Source organism: Pleurodeles waltl, chromosome 2_2, assembly GCF_031143425.1.
Source record: "Pleurodeles waltl isolate 20211129_DDA chromosome 2_2, aPleWal1.hap1.20221129, whole genome shotgun sequence".
NCBI lineage: Eukaryota > Metazoa > Chordata > Amphibia > Caudata > Salamandridae > Pleurodeles > Pleurodeles waltl.
Genome location: NC_090439.1, coordinates 158354053 through 158369831, shown reverse-complemented (window position 1 = coordinate 158369831; position 15779 = coordinate 158354053). Strand labels below are relative to the sequence as shown.

At 45.9% G+C, this 15779-nt stretch overlaps 1 protein-coding gene across 1 annotated transcript in view; it reads left to right on the top strand.

Moving 5' to 3' along the window:
• Positions 1-15779, top strand: part of NFX1 (nuclear transcription factor, X-box binding 1) — a 1141187-nt gene that overhangs the window by 467619 nt on the left and 657789 nt on the right. The window contains exon 9 of the mRNA XM_069219549.1: positions 13840-14057. Coding sequence (XP_069075650.1) covers positions 13840-14057 — 218 coding nt within the window. The remainder of the gene's footprint in view (positions 1-13839; positions 14058-15779) is intronic.

The following is a 15779-nucleotide window of genomic DNA, read 5'->3' as shown; positions in this document are numbered from 1 at the left end:
CCCGTGTGCACCTCTCCTCTATGATGCCCCCGGGACATGGCCCACCTGGGGGCAAATAAAAAAAAAAAAAGCAAAGCGTGGAATACTGTGACTCTGAAAAATCCGCTGATCCATCCGCGAATTTGTCAATTTTTTTAAATTAAAATTGTTGGGTTTTTTTTTTGCCCTGACGGGGGCACCAGGACTAAGGGGTCAGGGTGACTCTACCCTCCCCCTTTTCTCTTTTTTTTTTTTCCTCTGGGACTCACCGGAAGCAGAGTCCCAAGATGGCTGCCAACACTTCGTTGCTGAAGTGTTGCCAGCCAATCAGATATCAGCACGGGGACAGTTGGATCCGTGGAGGATCCGCATTCCTATATATCTATATATTTTTACCTTGAATTTCTCAGAAACTAGTGAATGGATTCGCACCAAATCAGAAAAAGTGTGATCTGCGTAACAGAATCTAGCTTCGTGCCAAATTTGGTGTAAATTCCGTTTAGTGGTTCGGGCTGTAGGCGTGTCTAAATATCCTATGCAAATATGAATGGGGAAAGTGTGTATTGGGACCCCTCCACCCCCTTTTTCTCGGCCCGCTTCACAGACTACAGCAAAACTTTCAAGACAGAAGCTGAACTTAGCAAAGTATAAGTTTCAAAACTTTTGTGAAGATTCGTCAAGCGGCGCCAAAGTTATAGGCAAAACAAAAAACACTCTTTCTATAGAGACTAGGTCCTAACTAAAACTACGTAGTGGCGAACGCCACTGAGTCACACATAACATAAACACATACATACATATTTATGTTTAACTGTAAGTAAAATATACATTTGTTAAACAGGACTAAAGAATATGTATTTTAAGATGAAATAGTTATACATATTTGTACAAAGAAATACACATATCTAGATATATACATGTAATCAAATTATAAATGTTTACTTACACAGGGCTGTGCAGTCCATTGCTGTGTGAGTATGGCGGTTATTTAGGAAAGAGTCAACTCTTGAGTAGTCTTCTGAAGATAAGGTAGTTATCTGTGGCTCTTATATTTTGGGGTAATGAATTCCATAGTTTGGCAGTTTGAACAGAGGAAGATTTACTGCCAATTGTCTTTTTCCTGTATGTTGGTGTTTTGAGGCAGGTGGCAATCTTGAATGGAGTATTTTATTTTATTCTTGATGAAAAGTGATTGTGTTCTATGGATTGCTTTGTGGGTGATAAAAAGCAACTTGAAGGTGGATCTTCTGGCAGCTGGTAACCGATGTAGGGCCCTCCAGGCAGGGTAGATGTGGGCTTGTGGCTTTACTTGTAGGATTTGTCTGGTAGCCAAGTGCTGAATGTGTTGTTGTTTTTTCATAGTAGATAGCTATGATCCATGGTATAGGCCCTTGGCGTAAACCGTTTTAGATAGTACAAGAGAGATGGTAGCCTGCACCTTGCATGGAAATCTGAGGTGGGCAAGATGCGTTGCAGAGTTTTCATGGTGATGAAACTTGATCTTGCTAATTCGTACACTTAGGCATTCATTGTTTTTTTAAACATTTTTATTTATCAATTTTCAAGTGCTACAACAAGGGAAAAAATTTAAAAAGGAACAAATACAATCAAGAGGAAAAAAGAGGGAGACTGGAGCATAATAGGGCAAGACATTAAAAGTTTTGATACATATCAGAGATCAGTGGAACTCGTTATAGACATGGGTATCAAGACATATATGATGATAACAGACAACAGGGCAGTCATTCCTCAGTATCGGGTTCTAAGAAAAAATCGGTTGTAAGTGGTTGTAACTGTGCATAATCGTCACTGATTGTTTTCGGGAGGACATAGTCCACTCCCAAGCAGAGTTCTTTGCCATATTCCGGCTGCCCCATCAGAGAACTATCTCACGTTTTGCAAGTAATAGAGGAATGGATACAAATCGTCGATTGCCCAATGGAATGTCGTATGTGTAGCCCAGAAGGGCCATCAGTGGTGTAGGCTCAATAGACACCAATCATAGCAGAAAGGAGGGAGAGGACCAGTACTGAGTGATTAACGGACATTTCCAAGAGAGGTGGGGCATTCATTGTTAACTTGCAGTCCTGGTAATTCAAAGGTTTCTAACTTCCTTAGATACTTTAGGAGGTGGTTCCAGTTTTTCAGGCCAGGTGCGGAGTGGAACATAATTTTTCCAGTTGCCACATGTGAGAGTTTCTGTTTTGGAAGTATTCAATTTGAGATGGCTCCATGTCATCCACTGATCAAGGACTCTGAGGCAACTGAAGATTTGTGACTTTCCAGTGTCTTTGGGGCATTCCAGTTTAAAGAGTATTTGTGTCTCATCTGCATAGTTGTAGCATGTGAGTTGAAATTCATTGAACATTGTCAGTATTGACATCAAGTCTGGTTTGGACTAGAAGGGGGGAGTATGGGTGACATTTGTTCTGTTTTGAAGGTAGGATGGGACCCAGTCAAAAGCAGTCCCTCCATGCTGGCTTTGTAGAGTCTTTGTATTAGGGTGTCATGGTCACCTGTGTCAAAGGCAACTGAGAGGGCCAAGAGAAGTAGTTCAGCAACTCCATTGTGTTTTTAAGATCATCCCAGATGGTGATGAGGGCAGATACAGTGCCTCTTTCTGAGTGGAATACAGTTTGGTAGTCTGAAAATATGAAGTTATCTTCAATGAATTGTGACATCTGGGTGAATGCTGCTCTTTCTATCAGTTTGCCCAGGAAAGGCCCATTTGTAATTGGTCTGCAGTTGTTGGGGTCGTCCAGGTTTAATTTCTTTAAAAATGGGGTTATGTATGCCTTTTAAGGTCTTCGGGAAAGATTAAAGTAGTTAAAGAATTATTGATAATAAAAGAATGTTCTTGAAAATGTGTGGCGGACAAGAGTCAGACGGGCAGCTGGAAGGCCTTCTTGCTTTAATCAGATCCATAAATTCTCTTTGATATTTGTTTGAAGGAGTGCAGAAGCTGGGTTGGCTTACCCTTGGAGGGGATTTTTGGAAACTGGTTGATGCTGGTGGTTTTTCTTTGATAAAAAAAAAAAGGCGTCCAATGCATCTTCCTTTGATATTTGGGGAGAGTAGGTTTAGCTTGTAGGGAGTGATTTCCATTTTAATGGCGATAAACAACTGTTTTGGAGCATCTGCATTAGTAACAGGAATCTCTACTTCTCTCGAAATAGAGACATCTAGCCACAGATTCCTTACCCTAGATTATTCCCCAGACTCAGAATAGATCAGGAAAATCTTGAGGACTATCTCTGCACGCTGGTAGGTGGCCTGATCGCCTCTGCATCAGCACCTTCTGCTTTGGAAGTGTTGTGTGTTGTCCCTATATGGACACCACCCCAGCGTGCCGACATCTTTTTTTTTTTTTACGTGCCATCATTGCAAATCCGAAAGACCTACCTTGGTCATTTTGTGACTTCTTCCGACTTTCTGTCCACATTTTCAAGCAGTCTCACACCCAGTGTGTCTTACAGATGTCCCCTAAGAAAGCTGTGGATTTTGAAAACTGTCACTTGCTTACGGTTCCTAGAGCTGGACCATGACTCCAAAGCCCAGAAGCACGTATTAAAGCTCCTGGTCAGTTGACACTGAACGACTCTGCATCACTCCAGTTCCTAGATGCGTGGAAGGTCCCATGTCTGCTCTGATCCCTTCCCATCTGTTGTCATCGAGGTCAAAATCTTAGTCAGGCAAGTCCCATAAGAAGACCAATACCAAGAAGTGGAAGTGTTCTTCGATTTTGCCGCAATGGTCAAATTCATCAGATGATGCTCTGAAAGGATGCCACAAGTCTGGGCTATCCTCCCACAATTCCAGCATGGAGCTGATCGACCACCATCCAATTAAGAGTTCTATGAGGCTACACAGCATGTTTGCGCGAGCCAACCCCTCTGGCGCTCTTTTGGGCCCTGTGGGTTTGAAAGGTACCCTGACTCTATTCCCACCAGCACCAGTCAGGCCCTTTGGATCTGTTCCTCCATCCAGACCAACTCTGATTGCGAATCCACGATCTTGAGTTTGGTCCGGTCCAGTGGCGCTACTGCTAGCCCTACCATTGCCCCTCTGCGGTGTTGACCCCATTATAATTCCCAATTCTGATAGAGAGCCGTACCAACGGCATCTCACGTTGACTCCGGCCTTGACCACACCAAGACCCTCCGGGACAGAAACAGTGCCTTCTTTTTTTGACAGGCCCTGTGAGGAATATGCTTGGGGCACATCTGAGGGCCATATGGCTACCCTGACCACCCCTCCCCCCTTGAAGAACCTTTGGCCAAAGATAACTAGTATGAGCAACTGACTGATGCCAGTGGTCTGGACACCTCGCAAGACACTCACTTGGTCTTTGTCTAGTGTGGCTAAAGAGGAAGGGACTTCGTTTTCCCTGTTGATGCGGAGGGCAGCTGAGATCTTTGACCTTACATTGCCCACAGTGTTGGTCAAGATTAGTGTCTTGACAGAGGTGCTTCCACCTGTGGAATCTCCCACAGAAGCTCTCCTCCCCATCAGTGAAGCCCTCACTGATGTCCTGCTCTGGGCCAAGTCCTTCAGAGGAGCTCCTATGCACAGGACGATTGCACACTGCCACTGCCCACTCCTGCGGATCCAGCTTTCCTCGCCCAGCATCACCCCACCCCTGAGAGCCTGGTCAGGCAGGGAGGAGATCCAAGGTTAACCCTGACTTATTCCTTACCACACCACTGGATAGGTAATTCAAGAGGCTTGGGCACCGTGGGTAAGAGGGTTTTCTCTTCCATCATCCTTGCATTGAACTGCATGCCTAACGGGGCGGTACACCCACACAGTGTAGGACTCGGTCGAACAAGTGCTGCTCATGGTCTCAGAGGAGGTCCGAGTCATCCTGACCCATGCTATTACTGATGGCAGGGATGCAGCAGAGTTAACAATACTCTTCGGACTGGACATAACAAACTCGCTTGCAAGAGAGCTCATGCCTGGCAGAGGTCTTCTTGCTTCTCAAAGGATGTCCAGGCATCCCATTTGGACATGCTTTCTGACGGCACTCTGCTTTTTGGCAACAAGGAAAATTCAGTGCTCTAGCGCTTTAAGAATAGCAGGCCCACAGCCCAGTTGTTGGGACTCTCCACATACCCATGCCAACTTCATTCTGCCTTCTGCTCTTTCTATGGCTGTGGTAGGGGGTACTAGTCGTATCCCTTTCCACCCAGGCACCATGGTCAGCAGACTCCCCTGTCCTTCTGTAGCCGTGGATGAGTCACCCACAAGCCTCATGGGACCCAAAGATCTGTCCAGTCTGCCACCTCCCATCCCGTTCAGCCGCATCCTCCAAACCTCTTTAACATGCTTTCCCAACATAATGAGCAATTGGTGGTAGCAGGATTGCGCACCACCTGCCCAGCTGGAAGTGCGTATTTAAGCAAATGGGTGCTCCAAATTTTTCACCAGGGTTACGCCCTTCCATTTTCTAAAACCCCACCTCCCATGTCACCGTCTTCAGATAAGCTGACAGAGGATCTTCTCTCCCTGTTGCATTAGAAAGTACAGGCTGTTTTGGCCAAAGGGACCTTCAAGTGGGTACCAACATCAGAAGTAGATTGTGGTTGCTGTTTGATGCTTTAGGTGCCGAAGGAATACAGAGGCCTCCTCCCTATTTTACATCTCTGCCCTCTCAACTACTCCCTGAAGAAAGAGAAATTCAGGTTGCTCACAATAGCTCAGGTCCTGGCTGCCTTGAACCTCAGAGACTGGATGATACATATTTCCATATAACCATTCACAGTGGGCCAAGAGCACTTTCAGTTTGCTGTGCTCCCCTTTGGCATTACAAGCACCTCTTTGGTGTTCACAGAAGTGATGGCGGTGGTCACAGCCCATCTGTGGAGGTCAGGGATTCCAGTCTTCTCTAGCCTCACTGACTAGCTGGTAAGGTCAGGTTCACCCCAGACAGTCGTCACCCACCTCCAGGCTATAGTTGGCTTCCTGCATACGCTGGGGTTCACTATCAATGTGCCAGAGTCACACTAGACTTCCTCTCAGACGCTCCCTTTCATTGGGGACATCATGGATACAGCTCAGTTCTGTGCCTATATTTTGGAGCTGTGAGTGCAGAATATTCAGACTATGATACCGGCTTTTCAGCCTTCATCCTGGTTTTTAGTGAGACTGACTCTGAGGCTACTGGGTCTCATGGCCTCTTGTATCCTGCTGGTGAAGCACACACAGTGGCATATGCAGGCTCTGCAGGGGGACCAGAAGTGCCAGTGGGCACAGCATCAGGGAAAATTCTCCGACCTGGTCTAGATATCAGAGGGAACTACAAAAGACCTCCAGTGGTGACTAACGAACCACAGTTAGGTCAGCAGTGGTTCCCTCTCCTTTTCCTACCCAGATCTCATGGTGGTGACAGATGTGTCACTCTTGGGTTGGAGTGGTCATCTGTTAGGGGTGGACATCACAGGACTCTGGTGTCCGGAGGAGTCTCCGCTCCACATCACCTTATTGGAGTTGAGAGCAATTTGCTTGACAGGAAATTATTTTTACCCCTCCATCAAGAAAAGGCTGGTACAGGTGTTTGCATACAACACAGCCACTATGTGATACTGCATCAAGCAGGGTGGGGTCGTAGACTCTTTGCCATGAGGTTCTGCACCTCTGGACATGGCTGGGACATCAGGACATTTTACTGGTCGTCCAACACGTGAAAGGGTCTCTAAATGCCAGGATAGACAAACTTGGCCAATAATGCCTCGCAGCTCACAATTGGTTCTACATCTGGAGGTAGCATTCTGCCTCTTCAGTGACTGTGGAGAACCTTGGTTAGATCTGTCTGCCACCACTGAGAATTTGCAATGTTGGCTCTTTTGGGCAGAGACGCATTTAGTCTTAGGTGGGTTTCATGACTCCTGTGTGCCTTCTCACTTATACCACTCCTCCCCTGAGTTCTCATGGAGGTCAGGAGGGACCGGCCCAAGTCATCCTTGTGGCTTCGGATTGGGCATGGAGACTGTGGTATCCCAAACTCCTGAGCATGAGCACCAGTCCTTGATTAGGGTGCCCCTTTGGAAGGATCTCCTGTCGCAGCATCAGGACATGGTTCTGCATCCGAACCAGCACATGTGCTGCCTTCATGCGTGGAAGTTGAGCGTCAGCAGTTGAGTCTTCGATCTCTATTTCAAAGTGTCTGAGGTCATCTTGGCAGCCAGGTACCCGTCTGCAAACACCTGTACTGTTGGAACAAGTTTGTGGCTTGGCGCACTGCAGAACATGTTGACCATCTTTTTGCACCCCTGTTGATAGTGTTGGTGTTTGTTTTGTTTTTAGCTCCGCAAGGTTTACTCTGGGCACAATAAAGGGATATCTGTCAGCCCTTTTGGCTTTTTTTGCAATTGTCGTATCAGCCCTCCCTGTTCAATCAAGTCAGCTGTTGTGACATTTTCTTAAAGGCCCTCCACGTTTATTTCCCCCCTGTCCCCCCCCAAATCTATTGTTATGCCCCAATTGACTTTAGCTGGATGTTTTTACCATTTGAACCCATGCATTGTTGCCCCCTAAGACTTCTCACAAATAAGACAGTCTTCTTTGTGGCCATCCAATCAGCCAAGATGGTCTGCAAGTCGCAGGCACTTTCCGTTAATCCTCTGTACACCAGCTTCCTCCCACGCAAACTGGTTCTTCCCACCCGTGCCTCCTTTTTGTCGAAGGTTGTGACATCTTTCCACGTCGGCCAAAGTTTCGCTCTGCCTACATTCTTTGTTCCGCCTCACCCCTCCGGGGAGGAGGAGAGAACCCCACTGCTTGGACCTGAAAACAACGTTGTTATAGATTGATCGCACCAAAGTACACCAGGTGGACGAACACCTGTTTGTTGTGTTCACTGTAGCGAAGGAGGGGAAAGTAGTGCAGAAGCTGACCATCTCCAAATGGATTGTACTCTGCATAAAGGTCTGTTACACAGTGGCCAAGATGCAACCACTTCAGGGCTGGTGGGCTCATTCTACCAGAACCAAATCTGCAACTACTGCGTTAGCTTGTGGATTCCGTGTCCTGGACCTCTGTCAGGTTGCTACATAGGCATCCTTACACATGTTCACCAAACATAACTGCCTTGACAGTCAGTTCTGTCGTGATGGGCACTTTTACCGTCAGTCCTTTGGGATTTGGGACTTTTTGGTATGAACCAGTTGCAGACCCACCTACAGGGAGGTATTGCTTTACTATCTATTCCATGACAAGGAATCTGCAGCTAGAAATCTCTATCAGATGAACAAGTTTCTTACCTTCGATAACTGCTTATCTGGTAGAGACTTTATCTAGTCACAGATTCCTTATTTAACCTCCCAGCCTCCCCATTTCTGCCAACTGGTCTTCCTACGTAAAAGGACCCTTTAGGCCCTTTCTAGGAAGTTGGCTCTGTATATACTATTTCAAAGTAAGAAATCGTGTGCACAGAGTCCAAGGGTTCCCCTTAGAGGTAAGATAGTGGCAAATAGAGATAATTCCAATGCTCTATTTTGTGGTAGTGTGGTCGAGCAGTAGGCTTATCAGAGGGTAGTGTTAAGCATTTGTTGTACACACTGCAATAAATGAGGAACACACACTCAAAGACAATTCCAGGTCAATAGGTTTTTATATAGAAAAATATATTTTCTTAGTTTATTTTAAGAACCACAGGTTCAAGATTTACAAACAATACTTTAAATGGAAGGTATTTCACTCCGGTATCTTAGGAACTTTGAATCATCACAATAGCATGTACAGTTCTGGCAAAAATGGCAATAAGCTATTTTAAAAATGGACACAGTGCAAACATCAACAGTTCCTGGGGGAGGTAAGTATTTGTTAGGTTCACAGGTAAGTAAAGCACTTACAGGGTTCAAAGTTGGGTCCAAGGTAGCCCACCGATAGGGGTTCAAGGCAACCCCAAAGTTACCACACCAGCAGCTCAGGGCCGGTCAGGTGCAGAGGTCAAAGTGGTGCCCAAAACACATAGGCTTCAATGGAAATAGGGGTGCCCCGGTTCCAGTCTGCCAGCAGGTAAGTACCTGCGACTTCGGAGGGCAGATCAGGGGGGTTTTGTAGAGTACCAGGGGGGACACAAGCAGGCACAGAAAGTACACCCTCAGTGGCACAGGGGCGGTCGGGTGCAGAGTGCAAACAGGCGTCGGGTTTGCAATAGGATTCAATGGGGAGACCCGGGGGTCTCTTCAGCGATGCAGGCAAGGGGGGAGGGCCCCTCTGGGTAGCCACCACCTGGGCTAGGAAGAGGGCCGCCTGGGGGTCACTCCTGCACTGGAGTTTGGTTCCTTCAGGTCCTGGGGGCTGCGGGTGCAGTGTGTTTTCCAGTCGTCGGGTTCCTTGAAGCAGGAAGTCGCGGTCAGGTGGAGCCTCTGGAATCCCTCTGCAGGCGTCACTGTGGGTGCTCAGGGGGGTCAACTCTGGCTACTCACGGGCTCGCAGTCGCCGGGGAGTCCTCCCTGTAGAGTTAGTTTTCCGCATGTCGAGCCGGGGGGCGTCTGGTGCAGAGTGGAAAGTCTCACGCTTCCGGCGGGAAACGTGTGGTCTTTAAAAGTTGCTTCTTTGTTGCAAAGTTGCAGTTCTTGTGAACAGGGCCGCTGTCCTCGGGAGCTTCTTGGTCCTTTTAGATGCAGGGAAGTCCTCTGAGGCTTCAGAGGTCGCTGGACCCTGGGGGAATGCGTTGTTGTTGCAGTTTTTCTTGAAGTGGGGAGACAGGCCGGTAGGACTGATGCCAAAGCAGTTGGTGTCTCCATCTTCTCTGCAGGGCTTCAGGTCAGCAGTCCTTCTTCGTCTTCAGGTTGCAGGAATCTATCTTCCTTGGTTCTGGGGGACCCTAAATACTCAATTTAGGGGTGTGTTCAGGTCTGGGAGGTTAGTAGCCAATGGCTACTAGCCCTGAGGGTGGCTACACCCTCTTTGTGCCTCCTCCCGGTGGGGAGAGGGTCACATCTCTAATCCTATTGGGGGAATCATCCATCTGCAAGATGGAGGATTTCTAAAAGTCAGAGTCACCTCAGCTCAGGACACCTTAGGGGCTGTCCTGACTGGGGAGTGACTCCTCCTTGTTTTTCCTCATGATCGCCTCCATCCTTGCCACCAAAAGTGGGGGCAGTGGCCGGAGGGGCGAGCATCTCCACTTGCTGGGATGCCCTGTGACGCTGTAACAAAGGGGGTGAGCCTTTGAGGCTCACCGCCAAGTGTTACAGTTCCTGCAGGGAGAGGTGAGAAGCACCTCCGCACAGTACAGGCTTTGTTCCTGGCCACAGAGTGACAAAGGCACTCTCCCCATGTAGCCAGCAACATGTCTGGTGTGTGGCAGGCTGGCAAAACTAGTCAGCCCACACTGGAAGTCGGGTATGTTTTCAGGGGGTATCTCTAAGATGCCTTCTGGGTGTATTTTTACAATAAAGTGCACACTGTCATCAGTGTGCATTTATTGTGCTGAGAAGTTTGATACCAAACTTCCCAGTTTTCAGTGTAGCCATTATGGTGCTGTGGAGTTCGTGTTTGACAGACTCCCAGACCATATACTCTTATGGCTACCCCGCACTTACAATGTCTAAGGTTTTGCTTAGACACTGTAGGGGCATAGTGCTCATGCACCTATGCCCTCACCTGTGGTATAGTGCACCCTGCCTTAGGGCTGTAAGGCCTGCTAGATGGGTGACTTACCTATGCCTCAGGCAGTGTGAGGTTGGCATGGCACCCCCAGGGGAGTGCCATGTCGACTTAGTCATTTTCTCCCCATCAGCACACACAAGCTGGCAAGCAGTGTGTCTGTGCTGAGTGAGGGGTCCTTAGGGTGGCATAAGACATGCTGCAGCCCTTAGAGACCTTCCCTGTCATCAGGGCCCTTGGTACCAGGGGTACCAGTTACAAGGGACTTACCTGGGTGCCAGGGTTGTGCCAATTGTGGAGACAAAGGTACAGTTTTAGGGAAAGAACACTGGTGCTGGGGCCTGGTTAGCAGGCCTCAGCACACTTTCAAATCATAACTTGGCATCAGCAAAGGCAAAAAGTCAGGGGGTAACCATGCCAATGAGGCATTTCCTTACACCCTTAGTTTCTGTACACTGGTAAATTGACCTTCTGACATTGCTTGTTGCTTCTGGTGTAGAAATAGTCACATAAGAATGCTGATATCTGATAGAGATTTCTAGTCACTGATTCCCTACCATGTATCAGACAGGATCCGGAAAATCCTGAGCAGTACCTATGTGTGATGGCCTCTTTGAACGCCAGGGTGGATGAACTTATCCAGCACTGCCTCGTGCATCACGAATGACTTCTCCATCCCGAGGTGATGCAAGGTATTTTCTGTGACTGAGGACATCCTTGGTTAGATCTATGTCAGCACTTCTGCGCACTGGAATTTCCAAGGTGGCTCTTGCTCAGAGACACATTTAGTCTCAAGTGGAATTCGGGCCGCTACATTGATCTTACCAAAGAACACTGTGGATAATCAACTCTTGTTTGGGTTCACCAGTGCAAGGAAAGGGAAAGCTGTGTAGAAATGGACCATCTCCAGATGGATTGTGTTCTTCATTAAGGTGTGCTTCACACTGGCCAAGAAGCAACTCATTGAGGGTTTGCGGGCTCATTCTACAAGAACAAGGCTGTGACACTGCATGAGCTTCCGGAGTTCCTGTTCTGGACATCCGTCAGGCTGCTGTGTGGGCATCTCTGCACATGTATACTAAATACTTCTGTCTTGACACTCTTGTCCATTGTGACAGGCACTTTGTCTGTTTGGTCCTCCAGGACTTCTTGGTCTAACTCTGTTCACAAACCCACCTTCGGGAAGGTATTACTTGGGGATCTCTTTTAAGGTAAGGAATCTGTTGCTTAAAGTCTCTATTAGATGAACAAGTTACCTTTGGTAATGCCTTATGTGGTAGAGACTCTATGCTAGTTGTAGCTTCCTTTCTGACCTTCCCTTCCTCGCTACTTCTGTGAACAGGTTCTTTCTATCCAGAAGGCCGTTCTAGGTCTTTAGTGTCAGCACACTGGTACATCGCCATTCCAACATGGCTCCGGCTTCTGGTGCAGAAATGTAACAAAAATAAACTGTCGTCAGCATGCTGGTGTGGCACCTATAAAGGCACGTCACTTCTGGTGCAGACAGTGCGGGCCGATCAATGCCATCTACTGGTGTGCAGAGGTACTGCTCAAGACTTTCTGGATCAAGTCCAATGCACGGGGAATATTCTGTGGTAAGGAATATGCATCTAGATTTAATCCAGCAGGTAAGGCGTTGCCGAAGGTAAGTAACTTGTTCATCTTTCTCTTCTATAGAAAGGTCTCCTAGCCCGATGCATGCGTTTTGTTTTACTTCCCTTTATTTCATTGATCTTGGAGTTTAAGTATTGTCCCTGATGTTGGACTTGCAGAAGCCTTTATCTTTCCTGTCATCGTTGTGTGTGGTGGTTCAGAAGTGAGAGGTCTGCAAGCGAGAATAGACATGTTACACAAACAAGGATCTCTAGTGGTGAATTGGAAGAACATTGCGTGCCTGGGATACTTGTAGCCTTATACCTCTGATCAGTTCATCAGAGCAGGTCATTAAGTGTCCAGGTGAAGTGAACTTTAAAAAAGGAGAAGTACCTGCATGTGATCTTTTGTTTCCCAGTAGCACTGATGGTAAAAGTGAGCAGGGCGAGATCATTAGCATCATGGGAGTGTTGTGTTCAGGTTCCAAGAAAATTAAGAGCAAAACACCTTGGGAAGGACAGTTCAGCCCTATGAGTTCGCCTTTCTCTTTGAAGTTTGCATCCAGGGTGATTTAATTTATGGTGATTCTTGTAGTGCAGTGTGAATGCTTAATATAACGCAAGTAGAATTGACCCTCAAGGCTACTAAAGTTTAATTTGCTGAAGTCAGCGTGAGTTATTTTATCCTGTTTTGCGCCACCCAACTGGTAGCTCGAACTACCTATAGGTGAAGGACACATGCCAGAGCACAAACTAAATATCTGATCCCTGGCTGTGAGAGAATATCATGTCACTCGCACTGTTTTGTAGCCAAATCCCACATGTGGGAAAAATGGGCCACTGTTGCCCAAAACCTGGTTCTTCCATGCCTTTTTGTACTGATCACCTATTAGATACTCGGGCCTGGACTGTTCCATGATGAAAAGAGAGGGAGCCGCTGGTTCCAGACGGGGTAGTACACCAGAGGATGCATTCTGGCTGCTATCTAAGCTCCGCATCCCCATATCCACTACAGGTCTTATTGTTATGCAAACCATGCCCTGACATTTTCTTGGATTCGCGATGCAGGTTATGGGACACACCTTTAAATGTGTGCACCTAAAAAATTATATGGGGAAGCTGTGCAGAAAGTCAGTCTGTTCCAGATCCAGTACTTCGTGGTCTTAGTAAAGATGTTTGTACTTCAAAGAAAGCGTTGTCTGCTAGGTCTCGTTATTTACAGAAGGATGAGTCCCTAAAAGGAGGAAACAGATTATTCAGTTAAAATGCAATAGGACTGTGGGGTGGGAACACATGGTAAGCTTACATTGCCTACTCAGGACACTGCCCAGTGACCTCTCATTGTTCTAGCATCCCAGAAAAGGACTAACAGTATCAGTGTCCAGTTGGCTGGCAGAACTGAAGTGCCACGCAGTCACCCCAGGCAAGGTTCGATTTGTCAGAAATAAATTCTTGTTAATTCAATACACCTTTATGAAGATACAATAGAATTCCGAAATAATATCTGATGATTGAGTGGACAATTTAATATATTGTTCCTCAGTGAAATGTGAAACAGTTGTGTTTTCTCTCCAGCTCCTGCTTTTCTGGGGAAAGCTGTTTTTCCACATGCTTTCATACTCATGCATTTATCATATTTTTGTTTTTCTAGGAAATTGAACTGTGGGAGGCACGGATGTACAGAGGTTTGCCACCCACAGCCATGCCAGCCCTGCCCACGGCTTCCCCAAGTGGTGCGCTTTTGTCCCTGCGGGCAGACTCCTCTCAGCAAATTACTGGAACTGGGGTGTGTTGATCGAAAAACCTGCACGGACCCCATACCCTCATGTGGAAAAACATGTGGTAAACCTCTACCGTGTGGTTCCCAAGGTAACCATCCACATTACGATAAATACTTTGAGCTAAAATGATCATTAAGTGCCTAGCAGCAGGCACCGTTAAACTATAATTCCAACAGCATATCATTTTTAAGCATTTCAATAAAATGCATTAGTTTTCAGCATGAGCAAAATCAAGAGATTGTGGGACAGAAATTGTTTTAATTTCATCACGGAAATATTGGATTTTTGTCCAACATAGCTATTTACAAATGTTAAACTAGGGGAAAAGTAGATTTCGATTTTTATGTATCTAATTGCCTTTATTTAGGAAGTAAAACAGCACAAGAAAATGAAGAATCAAATCACAAGAGCTACGTTTGCTGTTGTAGGGCAATATTCCATCTCCCAACATAGATTTCCACTTGTTTTTGTAAATTTCAGAATTTTACCATGTTTATTCAGTGTTAATGCCATTTTATTTTTCACATAAGCTAACAACAAACGCACAAACCACACTGAGTAAATAAAGCATAATAATAATCAAAGTAAAATAGATATATCAGAATGCCTTTGTTACACAAATCTCCTTGGTGGGCCAGTCTATCACACAAGGCCCAGGGGACTGTATCGGCTTTAAAAACAAACTATTGGTGTCTCTTCAATATGGCCTTTTAAATCCTTTTGCTTCTAGGTACTAGGATTCGGGCCGTTCCTCTTCCTCAAGGATATTTTTTAGAAATCTCTTGTATTATTGACACCCATGACTTGATATCCTAAACAGTCCGCTACAGTTAATACTCATAGACATCCACAACTCTCTATCCACAATTATTTCCACTCTGAATTCACTGAAAAACATTGATTCATTCACTTGACAGGTGACTGTCAATTATCCTGTTCAGGTATCTTCTTTGCACATAACACTATGTATGCTTTCACCCTGTGCAGCTGGACAACATGTATCAGCCTCATTCTCAGAAAAGGATTTAAACATTCCCGGTTGGATTTTATTAGACATTTTGACATTCTCTTACTACACGAGTCCTGGTCTATAGAAGCTCACTACCTAGATGGATTTGCCTCGTTGTTCTCGCTATTCCTTCCCCTAGTGGGAGGCATAAAGCAGGCCTACATAGCTGGATGGCTAATTCTTTGACCTGCCAGACATCACAGTTATTTTGTAATGTTCATGACGCCCAGCTTGTCCAAATGAAATCGGGCAGGTACACATGATTTTTGATTTGTTAATTTTTGCAGTGATGATTTTGTATCAAAAGTTTTAATAATTTTACTGGTTTTCAAACGCTTGGACTCTTTTGTGGAATCTCATACTAATTTTTCCACCCCACCTTGTTCCAAAATGTTAGCTGGTAATTTTAATGGCAAGTTGAGACAAAAATGTTCTAATGATTATTCCATAAATTCCAGCCGACAACATGGAAGTTGGTATTTTTTATAGAAAACGTGGTCATCAAGCACTCTGTTTACTAGATTTGACCACTGTCAGGAATCTAATCAGTTTTCATGGTTTGTTTTAATATTATTGATTACATTTTCAATAATAATTGTATAGCTGGTCACGTCTTATCTTTTCCCATGCATTCAGTGGGCTGGGCTACAACGACCATGATCCTATTTTGCTTGGGTCCAAGTTTACAAGAACCTGCACCTTTTCTGTTAATCATGTTTTTTGGAAGGTCCTGGTCTTCCCATACTTAGGGATCATCTTTAATAACAGTACCTTCTGGTCCCACCACCTGTCCTCAAGAAT